The 12,865-nt window shown below is 32.0% G+C and overlaps 2 protein-coding genes across 2 annotated transcripts; one reads left to right on the top strand and one right to left on the bottom strand.

Moving 5' to 3' along the window:
* Positions 1 to 2,108: 2,108 nt before the first annotated feature.
* On the top strand, positions 2,109 to 8,710 carry LOC101252584 (protein RETARDED ROOT GROWTH, mitochondrial). Its single transcript, XM_004239036.5, has 7 exons — positions 2,109 to 2,590; positions 4,241 to 4,352; positions 5,797 to 5,956; positions 6,465 to 6,613; positions 6,813 to 6,964; positions 7,733 to 7,847; positions 8,302 to 8,710. The coding sequence occupies exons 1-7, from the start codon at positions 2,295 to 2,297 to the stop codon at positions 8,440 to 8,442; spliced, it is 1,125 nt and encodes a 374-aa protein (XP_004239084.2). The 5' UTR covers positions 2,109 to 2,294; the 3' UTR covers positions 8,443 to 8,710.
* Positions 8,711 to 9,076: 366 nt separating this feature from the next.
* On the bottom strand, positions 9,077 to 11,706 carry LOC101252283 (uncharacterized protein At5g01610). Its single transcript, XM_004239035.5, has 3 exons — positions 11,356 to 11,706; positions 9,900 to 9,954; positions 9,077 to 9,760 (listed from the first exon to the last, which is right to left on the bottom strand). Exons 1-3 carry the CDS (start codon positions 11,455 to 11,457, stop codon positions 9,381 to 9,383), a joined length of 537 nt encoding a protein of 178 aa, XP_004239083.1. The 5' UTR covers positions 11,458 to 11,706; the 3' UTR covers positions 9,077 to 9,380.
* Positions 11,707 to 12,865: the final 1,159 nt, after the last annotated feature.

Below are 12,865 nucleotides of genomic sequence, written 5' to 3'. Positions count from 1 at the left end.
AACAATAAATATAGATAATGCCATAATTTAAGGTAACGTCCCCTTTTTAAGGTAAACGTTCAAATTCAAAAAAAAAAATCAAAAAATAAGAATTATACAGCAATTGAAACAAAAGATAAACTTGTTTTTGCTGTTTATGAAACAGCAGTTCATTAATTTTTTTTATTTTTTCTTTGTAATCGAATTCAGGTAAGTGTTCATTGGATGAAAATCCATGTTTAATATTGCAATAATTATACAATGTTCTATCGGATTTACAAATTTTGATTTATGTGCATTCGTTATTGTGGTGTCATAATTTATTTTACTTTTTTTGAAAAACTAATTTCAAAATATGATTATTTTAAGCAGAAATTTCGTACTATACAATTATATACTTTTTGTTAATGTAGTATTTTTATATTATAAAGAAGATCAGTGTAAGCGAATACAGGTAATCGTTGGTGATAATTATATATAGCCATAAAGTAAGTGTTTTGCTTTTGATACAGTTATATACTTTTTTTTTATATAGTATTTGTATATTAAAAATAATATCACTGTAAAATCAATTCAGTAATTTGATTGTATAATATATACAAAAATAGTCAATTTTAAAAAAAGTCATGTACAGATTAATTTTTTGTATATGTCTACAAACTTACTTTTTTGTATATTAATATATGTACATGAATATAGTAGTTAAACATGGCAATATATACAACTCTAAATGACTTTGTATATACGCCAATAATATATAAATTTAATATATACTAACTTCAATAATTTGTATATAACTACTAAAATATACAAATTACAATTTTGTATATGTATATAAACTTAATATATACTAACTTCAATAATTTGTATATAACTAATAAAATATATAAATTATAAACATATATGAAATTTTTTCATCTGTATAACTAAGTCCAATTACTTTTTTGTATATATATACAAAAACAAAAATAATAATGAGCCTTTAATATACAATCTGCTACTACCACTATTAAGACTTAGTATATTATTCATTATACATAACTTAAAGTATGTATAAAGTAATCAAATTTATAGACACATATACAAATATATAACTAAAACATGTGTGTACTAAACATTCAATATACTATATACAATTACGTGAATATAAATTTACTTTAATTTTTTGTATATTGACATCTAAGTAACAAAAAAATTGTATCTAAAATTGTGTTTTAAGCCGCTACCTCATGATTATGATGTTCTTCAAATCCGTCAACTTCACTTGCATTTTTCTCTGAATCAATGTTTACTGCTTTCTTCTTTCTTCCTCCTTGTACAATTTTAGCTTTAGCATTGTTAATAACTTCTTGAACTGCCGTACGGTCATATCTTTTCTTTGATCTCAATTCTTTCATTGTTTGTTCATGTTGAACTTGTTTTGATTTTACCATAGACCCTACATCAACTCCAAAATCTTGAGTTAAACCCATTGAAAACGATGGTAAATTGTCAACAAAATTGACATGCAATGTAATACCTCTGGTAATCCTCATAGATGAAGATGATTCATTCATTCTGTGACTAATTTGAGATCTAATAAAACAAGCAATCGATTATTTCATCAAAAAAATATGAAAAAACATAAGAAACACAATACATATACAATTGTTGAATAAGAAGAAAAAAAACAGAAAACGACTAAAATTTAGGAATCCCTACGAAAATTGAATTCAACTTCGGGAGGGAGTAATTGAATTTTGGACAATTTGAAATTCAAATCGCATAGAGGTATTAATTGTAGGAGAAAAAGGTGGAATATAAATAGGAGAGATAATATTGTCTAGTGTAAAATTATATACAAAATTTAAAAAAAAAAGGTTTTTATACTATTGGTTATATAATAAATGGTGGACCCCATTAATTATAGCAAAAAAAATAAACTATAATTATAGAAAGTAAATAAATTAAACTATACCCCTATTATATAATTACTTAGGAATATTTGTCATTCCATATAATTTTCCCTATGAATATCAGCCATATTTTACCTAGGTAAAAGGTCTTTCACCTAACTCATAAAAAATATGAACTGATGGACGAATTATCAAAATATAAATTCATTTTACCAGCACTATATATAATCAAACAAATATTGAAAGATAAAATTTTCAAAATTCAATTCGAAATATTGGAAGATAATTTACTTGAGTGACCCCTAAGAAATAAACTCTTAAAGTATTTTTTTTTTTCACCACTCTCATTGAGACAAAACAGAAACACATCGTGCCGAAGAGGAAGAGAAGAAGAAGCTAGAGAGAGGCTATACCCAGTTCATGGGGAGATGGAGAGCTGCTAACTTTGTAGCTCGTATTGTTGCTAAATCTAGATCAATTCAAGACACCCCTCAAAACCCATTTCTAAAAATCCGCAAATTTTCATCTGTTTCAGTACCCAAACCGATTCAATTCTTGAATTTCAGGTCTTTTTCTGCTTCCCCAGCTACATATCCACAATATGTGGATGATTTTGAGTATAAACCTTATAAGATTGATAATACACAATCTTTGGAGTCCGAAGATGATGATGGAATCGGGAAAATTCCTGTCAAAGCCTACTTCCTTTGCACGAGGTATTGATTTGTGAATTTTTATTTGTTATATAGTTGTGTCAAATGATTAAAGAGGGGTTTTTGAGAGGAGGGTGTTTGTTGTTTAGGTGTTTGTTATTGGCGAATGAATAAAGAAACGATATTTTTTGTTTGTTTTAACACCTCTTGATGATTTGCTGTTTTAATTAGTTATGTTTCAGGTAGTGGTTGAGTAAATTGTGTGTTTGGAGGTCTAGAATTATGATATTGGAACATTAGGTGGTTTCTTCCCAAATGTCCTTAGCCTAAATGAACAGAGTTTACCTTTGCTGGCCGGAGGTAGTCGAGGTGTGTGCAAGCTGATATAGACACCACAATTACCAAAAGAAAGTTATGAGGGCGGATTTATTATATAATTTACGGGTGCATACAATAACTTTGGTTTAGAAAGTTATGAGGGCGGATTTATTATATATTTTACGGGTGCATACAATAACTTCGGTTTAGACTATGTATATGTGTAATGATGGAATAAGTACAAATAATAGATTTGTGATTTAGTTATTTGTTTTGTTTTGTGGTAATTTCATGCATAAAAAGAGGGGTTTTCGAGAGGAGGGTGTTTGTCGTTCAAGTGTTTGTTATTGGAATGAACCAAGAAATGATTTTTGTTTTTGTTTTAACACCCTGGATGATTTGTTGTTTTGGTATACTTGGTAAGGATTTCAGGTAGTGGTAGAGTAAATTGTGTGATTGGAGTCTAGAATTATGGCATTGGAATACTAGGTAGTAGTTTCTTCCCATATGTCCTAGCTTTGGTGGACAGAGTTACCTTTGCTAGCTGGTGGTAGCCAAGGTGAGTGCAACTGACACATACACCACGGTTATCAAAAAAAGATATGGCCTTGGAATCATGGGAGGATCTATTTTATAAGATATGGGTGCATACAATAGATTTGGTTTAGACTATTTATATGTGTAACAATGGAATAAGTACAAATAATATGTTTGTCATTTATTTGTTTGTTTTGTTTTGTAGTTATATCATGCTTAAAAGGAGGGGTTTTCGAGAGGAGGGTGTTTGTTATTGGTGAATGAATCAAGAAACCCTTTTTTGTTGAACACCCCTGCATGATTTACTGTTTTAGTATAATTAGTAAAGATTTCAGGTAGTACCGTAGTGGTAGAGTAAATTGTGTGATTTGAGGTCTAGAATTATGGCCTTGGAATCATAGGCGGGTCTAGTGATTAAGCTATGGTTGTGTATACAATAGCTTTGGTTTAGACGTATATGTGTAAGAATGGAATAAGTATAAATAATAGATTTTGAATATTGTAAATTAGATGGGTTGTGGTATAGTTATGAATTCGAACCTATGAAGTTTAAATTTTGGATCCCCTTTGCTTGTAATGGTGTGTTCAAGCTTAAGGCTTGCTGGCCTAATTGCATCGATATTCCTACTTTACAAATGACTGCAAAAGGCCACTTGATCATAGGCGTTATTAATGCTACAATTCATTTATAGTAACCTACTGACAATTTTCTGTGGTGCTATTTCATTGTCACAAAAAGATGACCTTGTCACTCGTCCTGTATATTAATTGTTTTGGGATTCACTACCTCTTTCACTATTTACTATCAATGCATTTTCTTCTTTATTTTATGCTTTCTCAGATTCATCATTTTGGCAGTATTGATTTGAAGCGCATGCAAGCTGAAATTCCAAGAGATGTTCTTCCGTCATCCTCCCGTTCACCCAATCATATTGCCCTCAGATTTTTCAATCTTCTACCAACAAATACTGTAAGAAGAAACTCTAACCAAGCTATTTTGTTGTTATGGCCTGATGAAGTAATGAACTTATGTCTCTATCATTCTATGATTAGAAGTACATCTTTCAAGATTATTTCAAGCTCATATATATTATGCGTGCACATGTATAGTGTCAAGAAACAATCATGTTATTATCGTCAGGTATTTTGGTAGGCTTCTATTGCTTTTGTGGATAGTAAAGAGCCTTATCAGTCTGACTAACATGATAGTATAGTATATTACTCATATTCATGAATCTCTCATTATCTTTTCAACTTGTATTAGAGAAAACCGCTGTTTAGTCTTGAATTTGAGAAGCAAATTCCATAAGTCAATCATGATAGAAAGTAGTCAATAGATGATTCTTAAGAAGAGAGTCATTCAGTCCAAGTACATACCAAGAAACAGTTAGAATTCTTCAAACTTCTAATACAACCAAGGAATACATTCTTATTTTTAAGTTTTTTCTTTTCAGCTAATTTATACTTTCTGTAAATGTTTCCTCGGTAATAAACATGGGTTTATGCTTTCACACAATAACAAACAAATAACAACTATTCACTACCCTTAAATTGCTTAAGATTTCAAAGTCTACGTTCATATCAATTCTTCTTCTTTCTGCTGCTCATTTGAAGCAACACTAAGAGTAGAAAGCCATAAAGCTTGTAGAGGTGTTCTCCAACATAAAACAAATGTTCCTTATGTAGGGGCGATGTCTTTATATAGTAGGGTTGTGTCAACTGCTGCCTGCCATTGAATCATAGGTACCCCACTCTCCGCACCCCAAGTTGAGTTAGTTAGCCTGTTTTAGTTGACCAATCAGTTCATGGGGCACTTCAGCCAGCTGGCCTGACTTATTAAGATCATTAGGCGAGTTTGAAATATTGTGTGTGTTTAGTTGCAACTCAACCTTCAATGTTGTATAATAATGGCTACTACAACACATAAAAAGTAGAAGGTGTCCATCTTGCTCATATGTTGTTGATCTTTTGCTCAGTTATTTGAATTGAAAAAAAAATGAAGACTTGATGATTTGCCTATTTAGTCTATGTTAACCCGTCTTATGCTTTTGGTTGGCCAGTTGAGCTTTACATTTTTTAACCTCTTCATGAACAGTTTGCAGTCTTTATTTTTTCTTTTTTTAAGAAAAAGTATAACAGCTTGATATCTTTGTTATTTTTGAACTCTAAGTTCTCTTCGCAACGATACTTGTTTAATTTTCTCTCTTGTAGCCTTTCCTATGCACCTAATTAACAGCAGAGAGAGAATTATATTTTTCCTGGCTTTTGTTCTGTTCTTTGGAGGTGAATTTAATTATGCATTGCCATGATGGCACTATTTATTCAGATTATGCAGTATCATATATGAAATTCTTGTGCCTGAATGGACTATCAATGCACTGGGTCTTTTCTCATAGTTTAACCTTTGTTTTCAGCTCCTTAGATTTGGAGGAAACACAAATGGTTGCAGTTATATGGTTGTATTCCAGTATGGTTCAGTTGTCCTGTTCAATGTGGAGGATCATGAAGCTGAGTACTACTTGCAAATTGTGAGAAGATTTGCATCTGGGCTGCTACGTGAAATGAAAAAAGATGGTATGTTTTTTATGTTCTTCTGCAAATGTTTATCTGAGAGAATTAGATATATGGGAAACCAAACAAAATTACTATAGATATATAAGGGGTGCTCCCTTCCTATATACTTATACATATATAGGACAAAGTGGGGGGAAATGGAAAGTAAGTTTGAGTTGACTAATTGAGCATATGAAGATCTTAATTCGTTCTATGTGTGTTAGACTAAGATAATATGGTTGGTTTAGCAACTTACAGTTTCGGCCAGCTAATTAAGGTCAATTATGTGATACTGGGAGCTTGCTTGGACTGAAGAGAATGAAAACTGTATGATTCTTTGTGGCATTTGAAGCAGTGCCTAAAACAAGATCTTCTCTAAATATCTTCTGGTCATTTTCTCCACTTAATACAGATAAACATTCCAAATACTGCATCTTTACACTGCTTACTTGTAATCTTCTCTTTTGAACATTCTTTCTACCATCCACAATATTTCTCTTATTATGAAGGCCTCTTCACTTTCTATCAGACTATGCTGTAAAAGAGAAGCCATTGCTAGTTGAGGATATGCAGGGAGGCGCAGATCACATAGTTCTGAAAAATTTGGACACAGATAGTATTCGTATAATAAGCAGTGTGCTTGGCCAAAGTATTGCCCTTGATTACTTTGTCTCACAGGTAGATATTCCAGAACTTTTTTATGGCTAAACCAACTAATGGCAACTGTTTGAGAATCATACAACTCTTACTGCCACCATCTGGAAAAGCTGAGAAGCATGTTTCAATAAAACAGACAGCACAAAATTGTAATGATAAGTAGAAAGAGATTGGCTAGTAGTTCTAACTTCAATGAAATTGGATGCTATCCTGCTTGTAGGTTGATGGTATGGTTGAAGAGTTTGCTGGGATAAATCGTGAAATGGAGAAAACAGGGACTTTCACAATGACAAGGAAGAAATTGTTCCAACTTGTGGGCAAGGCTAACTCAAATATAGCTGATGTAATTTTGAAAGTAGGTATCTTTGAAAGGTAATGTTTTAAAAAGTGGCTTTGTGTGCTTTCTCTATCCCTGAAAGTGGTCAAGTACTGCTCGACATTCTTCATTCTTGCTGTTGGTCAATATGTTGTACTTTTTTCTTTCAGAAAGGATAAGTTCCTCTTTTGTCAGATTTTGGTTGGAGATAGAAGGATAAGAAATAGACCATCATGTCTCCATTAGTCTAAACATGAGACTTGCCATCATTTACACAAAATCTGCCTTCAAACCTGTATTTGTGGCAGTGAACTATCTGAACAGAGTCCTGATTCTTACATGTGCTGAACAGATTCTCTTGAAGATTATTTCTTGTTACAATTCCTAACTTTCATTTGCATTGGGATTCTGTGTGGGGTAATCCATGTATACAGAAGCTTGTAGCGACTCGACATCTCAACCTTTAGGAAAATTCATGTTTAGGCATTATTTGCAATCTCAGATATGTTTTGGGGGCTCTCAAAGATTTCTGGAAGAAGAAGACAAACTTGCCTTTGGGGGATTCTGGATTACTTGCAATCTCACAATTGCTATGAAGTTTCCCACCCAGCAAGCTTCCTAGTTTTTCAGGGGTTCTTTCTTCTGGTTTGATGTGCTTGTTTAAAAGACAAAATGTTTACTTGTAGAGTAACCAAATGTTCACAGTTTCAGAAATGTGTGTGTAGTAGGATGGTAGAGCTTCTAAGTTTTGAGTTGATGTAGAGTGGTTGTTGTCATTGATGATCTTTCTAAATTATTACCTTGTTTTGCAACTCATTGTTAAGATCTGAAATTGCTTGGAGAGATGCAAAGTATGCTCAGATACTGGAGTACCTTCGGGAGGAATACGAGGTTTCACAACGTTTTGGGAACCTCAACTTCAAACTAAAGTTTGTCGAGGTATTGATCTCCTTTGTTTGGCCTATTTTTCTTTACTAGATCCATGTTATTTGTAGATTATCTTAAATTTTTGTTGCTTCCGAGACTTGGCATGACTTGTCTATAAATGTGACTGCCCAACCGAAGATCAAGTAATGATAAAGGGAAGGAAGTAGCCGACTTCAGTTGATATTTATGTTGATACATCAGATAGGTCTTAGTCAGTTCCTTCAAAAAGGAAAAACAATATATCAAAAGCCACTTTGGGCACCGTTCATGACTATGTTTGTAGCTCCTCTTAACTCATTACTATTTCGTACAGGATATTCGTTTCAACTCTCATTCACCGACTTCTGTTGTGAATTTAATTATAAGCAAGCTCTATGTACTTCATAACATTATGTGCAATTGCACTTATACAATCTCTTTAAGTACACTTTGATACTATTTCTGAATGAAATTTTCCTTGTTGCAGCATAACATTCACTTTCTTCAGGAAGTTCTTCAAAACAGAAAATCGGATCTACTAGAATGGTGCATCATCGTTTTGTTGGTTGTTGAGAACGCGGTATGTATATATGAGATTATCCGGGAGTCAAGTGTTATCCCTGTGTAAACAAGAACACGATAGGGAAATAAAAAGAGTGGCAATGATGCATGATAGGATCAACATAGCAGATGCCAAAAGAAAGAAAACCACATTTCTGGGCATTCATATTGCAGTTTTGTTATTTATACATCCATAGAACCATTGTGAATTAGTGATCTACTCTTTTTTGTTGCAAAATTATATTTAGCCTCATTAGACAAGTTTTCTTTTTCTTTGATAACTGAGAATACTCTTGAATATCAATTCAATTGATAAAGCTGCCCCTTTATCTCAACACATGATGATTATCATTATATTTTTTTGAGAATTTTGGTTAAGCTTTGGCCTTTAATTTCCTGTTTGGTAAAGTAGAATAAAATGCGTTGAAAAAGAATAAGGAGTCGTTTGGTACATGGGATAAGGATAGTAATCCTAGTATAGAATTAAAGATTAACTTTATCCCATGTTTGGCTATGTCTATTAATAAAGACCTGAGATTATTTTATCCCATCATTTATACTAAAATGGTAGGATTATTGTTCCATACAGAAGGTGGGGTTTTCTTGCTTGCCAAACGACCCTTTAAAGTGCAAACTGTTGATAAAACAAACACAATTTGTTAGAAAATGGAGAATATCTCAAGATTGATTTACTCAACAACTCAATTAGACTCCCCTAATATGAGAGAGCTGAATAATTTTCTTCAAATAGAAACCATAATAAATAGCATCTTGAAAAATTCCAGAAAAAAAAGTTAGATGTATATAACCATCCAATACTGTTACAATCTAGCTGAGTATGCTAAACTGCCAAACACCATTTTGTAACTTGTTTCCATATAATTCATTCCTGAAGTGTTCATTGGAACGATGAGAAGTGAGCGACCAAGAAAACCATGAAAACATAGCCTACTCGATGATCTTTTTGATCGTTGAGGATTTGTACTTGTATGAATAATCGGACTCTCAAAACTCTTTTACTGCAACTGCATCGCGAGGAATGTCATAAGCTTCTCTTGGCCTTGATTTCTTTACTCCAGCAGTAAACGAAACCTTCTCTGACCTGTTGCCTTCAACAGACACATTTGTGATTTTCACCCATACTAAGACTTTAGTCTTCATTCCTTCTATTCCAATAAGCTTGTCTCTTAGTAAAATGCATTTCACCCTCGTAGCATACCTAATCACAGAGCCATCCTTGAAGGTTATCTCACATGGGGAGGGAAGGTGAACGGTTAGCTTTGATTTGGACTCGTCTAATTCATAACTTGTTATGTTCTGGGGGAAAAGGCCTAGTGGGAGATTGCGTTCTCTAAGAAGATCTGTCAAACTCTTCATAGGCGTTCCTGATCAGGGAAAAAGATTAGTTTTCTCAGAATTCATTGTGCGGTTATCATGTGTTAAATGAGATCTACAATGTACTATCATCAAACAAATAAACAATACTCGGAGAAGTAACTGCAAGACTGTAAAATGAATATGCACCTTTTAGCTTGTTAAAGATCCATTTCGCCTTCTCTTCAACAGTATTTGAGATGCTCTGTGACAATAAATAATCATTAAGTTAAGTGCAAGTTGTTGGTGTTAACACAGGTTAAAGTTTTGTATTCGGCGTTTGGAATGTCAGATGATAGTACAATCTGCTTCGATGACATAAACAGGACAGCTAAATTGATGGCCGATAAACAAGCTGAAATCAAGCAAACAACCAAGAATAGTTGATTCCGGTTTTAGCATGTAAAACACAGATTTTTTCTTTCAATTTCAACGTGTATATCTACTGTTAGCTAAGATGCCAGATACGGAAGGACAAATATCACCAACACAGGAAGTCTCGTCACATTTCGTTTAAGCTGGTAGCCTAATGCAACAACAATAACATACCAAATGTAATCCCACAAGTGAGGTCTATGGAGGATAGGATGTACAGAGACGTTATCCCTACGGCTATTTAGTCTAATGCACGGCACATATATTTGAGACCTTAAAGAAATTGTTGGTCTTTCTTATTTCCTATTTAAGAATTTCCTCAGTAGCCTAATAATGATAGTTAGAAAGAAGATAACTCTTTAAAAGCTCCTAATTATACATTAGAATCTCACAATTTAACAAGTAGACAACCAACACTCAATAATCAAAAATATGCTACAACCAATGCCTAACATAGAGAATCCTATATAGTCAAATTCAAATAACTTGTGATTTACATGGCATCAGATTCATGTCCATTAGTGTTTGTGCTCTCAATTGAGCCTTTAACCAAAATCTAACTCATGAGACGAGGATTAACCAATGCCTAACATAGAGAATCCTATATATTCAAATTTCAAATAACTTGTGATTTACATGGCATCAGAGTCAAGTCCATTCGTGTTTGTGCTCTCAATTGAGCCTTTAACGAAAAGTTAACTCACGAGACGAGGATCAACCAATTCCTAACATAGAGAATTCTATATATAGTCAAATTTCAAATAACTTGCGATTTACGTGGTACCATAGTCAAGTCCATTCCTATTTGTGCTCCCAATTGAGCCTTTAACCAAAAGCTTACTCATGAGACGAGGATTACCCAATGCCTAACACAGAATTCTATATATTCAAATTTCAAATAACTTGTGATTTACATGGTATCAGAGTCGAGTCTATTCGTGTTTGTGCTCTCAATTGAGCCTTCAACCAAAAGCTAACTCATGAGACGAGGATCAACCAAATTCAAATAAGCACATTACCAGTTCATTCCTCAACTAATGTAACACTCTATTCTCTAACCTACCCTCTATGCATCTTGGAACAAGAATTAAACATCCAATTTGAAAAATGAACATATGGGGCTTATTTTTATACAATTAAAAGATCCAAAAACTAAATTAACAAAACCCCAAATGAAGAAACAACAAGAAAAATGAAATCTTGATGAGAAAAAACAAAAAACAAAACATACATTGATGTCTTGAGATATGTTGTTGAATTCTGCCTTAGCTTTCTTGGTTAGCCAAAAGCTTCCAACTTTAACACTCCCAACTTTAGTTAAAGCTTTCTCCATTCTTCTTTCTTCTTCACACCCACAAAAAAAACAAAAAAAAAAAAAAACCTCTTCTTCTTCTTCTTCAACAAACAGAGGTGTTTAGTGTACTAAAAAAAGAGTGTGAATAAGACAAACAAAATGTGGTGTGCAGCTAGCTGTATTTGAAATTCCCCTTCACTTTACCCAATAAAGCACACAACTAGTAAAAAATGAAATTTTACCATATTAACCCCTTGAAGTTTTTGATTCAAACACTTTAACCCTGTTGGCTATTACTATCTCCGTTTCAAAATAAGTAGTGTTACGTACATAGTATACGCTCCTTAAGAAACTATTCATTATGTCTTTAATTATTTGTTCATTTTTTATTTTTTTTAGTTATTTTTAATTATTTATCCATTTTTGATGAATCAAGGAAGAAATATTTTTTAAATTATTATACCCTCAATTTGGAAAATGTAGAATTTTTTTGAAAATATTAAGTTTTTGATTTATCCAATTCATAATTAATAGGGTAAAAATGATAAACACACTATATCAATAATTGTTTTTCTAATAAATGTGTCAATTCAAAAGTTGACAAGTAGTTAGGGACGAGGAGTACTTATTCTTAGACTGAAAAGAAATATTTTTACTAATTTATCTCTACTCAAATTTTATCTCTTTTCGAGTTGACGATAATTAATGATTTTTTTAAAAAGTTTAGAAAGTTTAAGTAGGAAAATTTTAGGATTTTAAATTATTAATATTTTCAAATTGTATTTAACTAAGTATTTAGTATAATATTCTTTTTATAAGTAATCAATATTATACCATAATAGAAGTTATGAAAAAATAGATATACGAAATACTAGTATACTAAACAAAAGTATAGGAAATTTTAATTTTGAATTGGTTATTCAATATTTATGAAAGTATATATGCACACACTTAATTAATTAAAGATTTAGAATGACTAAAAGTCATAAAAAATATTGATCAAATTATAAGATCTTTTCCTTTTTCATTTTTTTTTTTTATTTTTATTCTCCTTTTACCTTTTTATGGTTTGAAGTCAACAAAATCTGAAAAAGGGAAAAGAAACTCTAAAAAAATCATTTTAAGATGAAATTAAAATAAGAGAAAAGGGGACATGTTTTTTTCTAAATCAATTTTTTTTTTTTTTTTGAAAAGAGTAAATGCTGTTAGAATATTATTATACTTTATTTTAAAAAGCACAATGCACTAACAAGAGCATCTATACTTTCACCAAACGGATAAAAAATGTACCACTCAAAAGTAAGCAAAAAAGAAAAGCAGTCTGGACATTAGCCCAAGCTCGTTTGTTTGGATGATTGTTACGTATTATATTTTGGTTATATATAAATAAATATTTAATTTATATGAAGCTGAATAAATTAAAATATACGTATCTTACTTGCATAAT

Source organism: Solanum lycopersicum, chromosome 5 (assembly GCF_036512215.1).
Source record: "Solanum lycopersicum chromosome 5, SLM_r2.1".
Taxonomy (NCBI): Eukaryota; Viridiplantae; Streptophyta; class Magnoliopsida; order Solanales; family Solanaceae; genus Solanum; species Solanum lycopersicum.
The sequence above is the reverse complement of the archived record's forward strand: the minus strand, read 5'-3'. Positions and strand labels throughout refer to the sequence as shown.

Coding starts and splice junctions, on each gene's coding strand:
- LOC101252584 (XM_004239036.5), top strand. CDS start 2,295: ATGGGGAGATGGAGAGCTGCTAACTTTGTAGCTCGTATTGTTGCTAAA. Junction 5,957..6,464: donor ACGTGAAATGAAAAAAGATG/GTATGTTTTTTA, acceptor ACTTTCTATCAG/ACTATGCTGTAAAAGAGAAG. Junction 6,965..7,732: donor AAAGTAGGTATCTTTGAAAG/GTAATGTTTTAA, acceptor CTCATTGTTAAG/ATCTGAAATTGCTTGGAGAG.
- LOC101252283 (XM_004239035.5), bottom strand. CDS start 11,457: ATGGAGAAAGCTTTAACTAAAGTTGGGAGTGTTAAAGTTGGAAGCTTT. Junction 9,955..11,355: donor ACATATCTCAAGACATCAAT/GTATGTTTTGTT, acceptor TTATTGTCACAG/AGCATCTCAAATACTGTTGA. Junction 9,761..9,899: donor GATCTTTAACAAGCTAAAAG/GTGCATATTCAT, acceptor TTCCCTGATCAG/GAACGCCTATGAAGAGTTTG.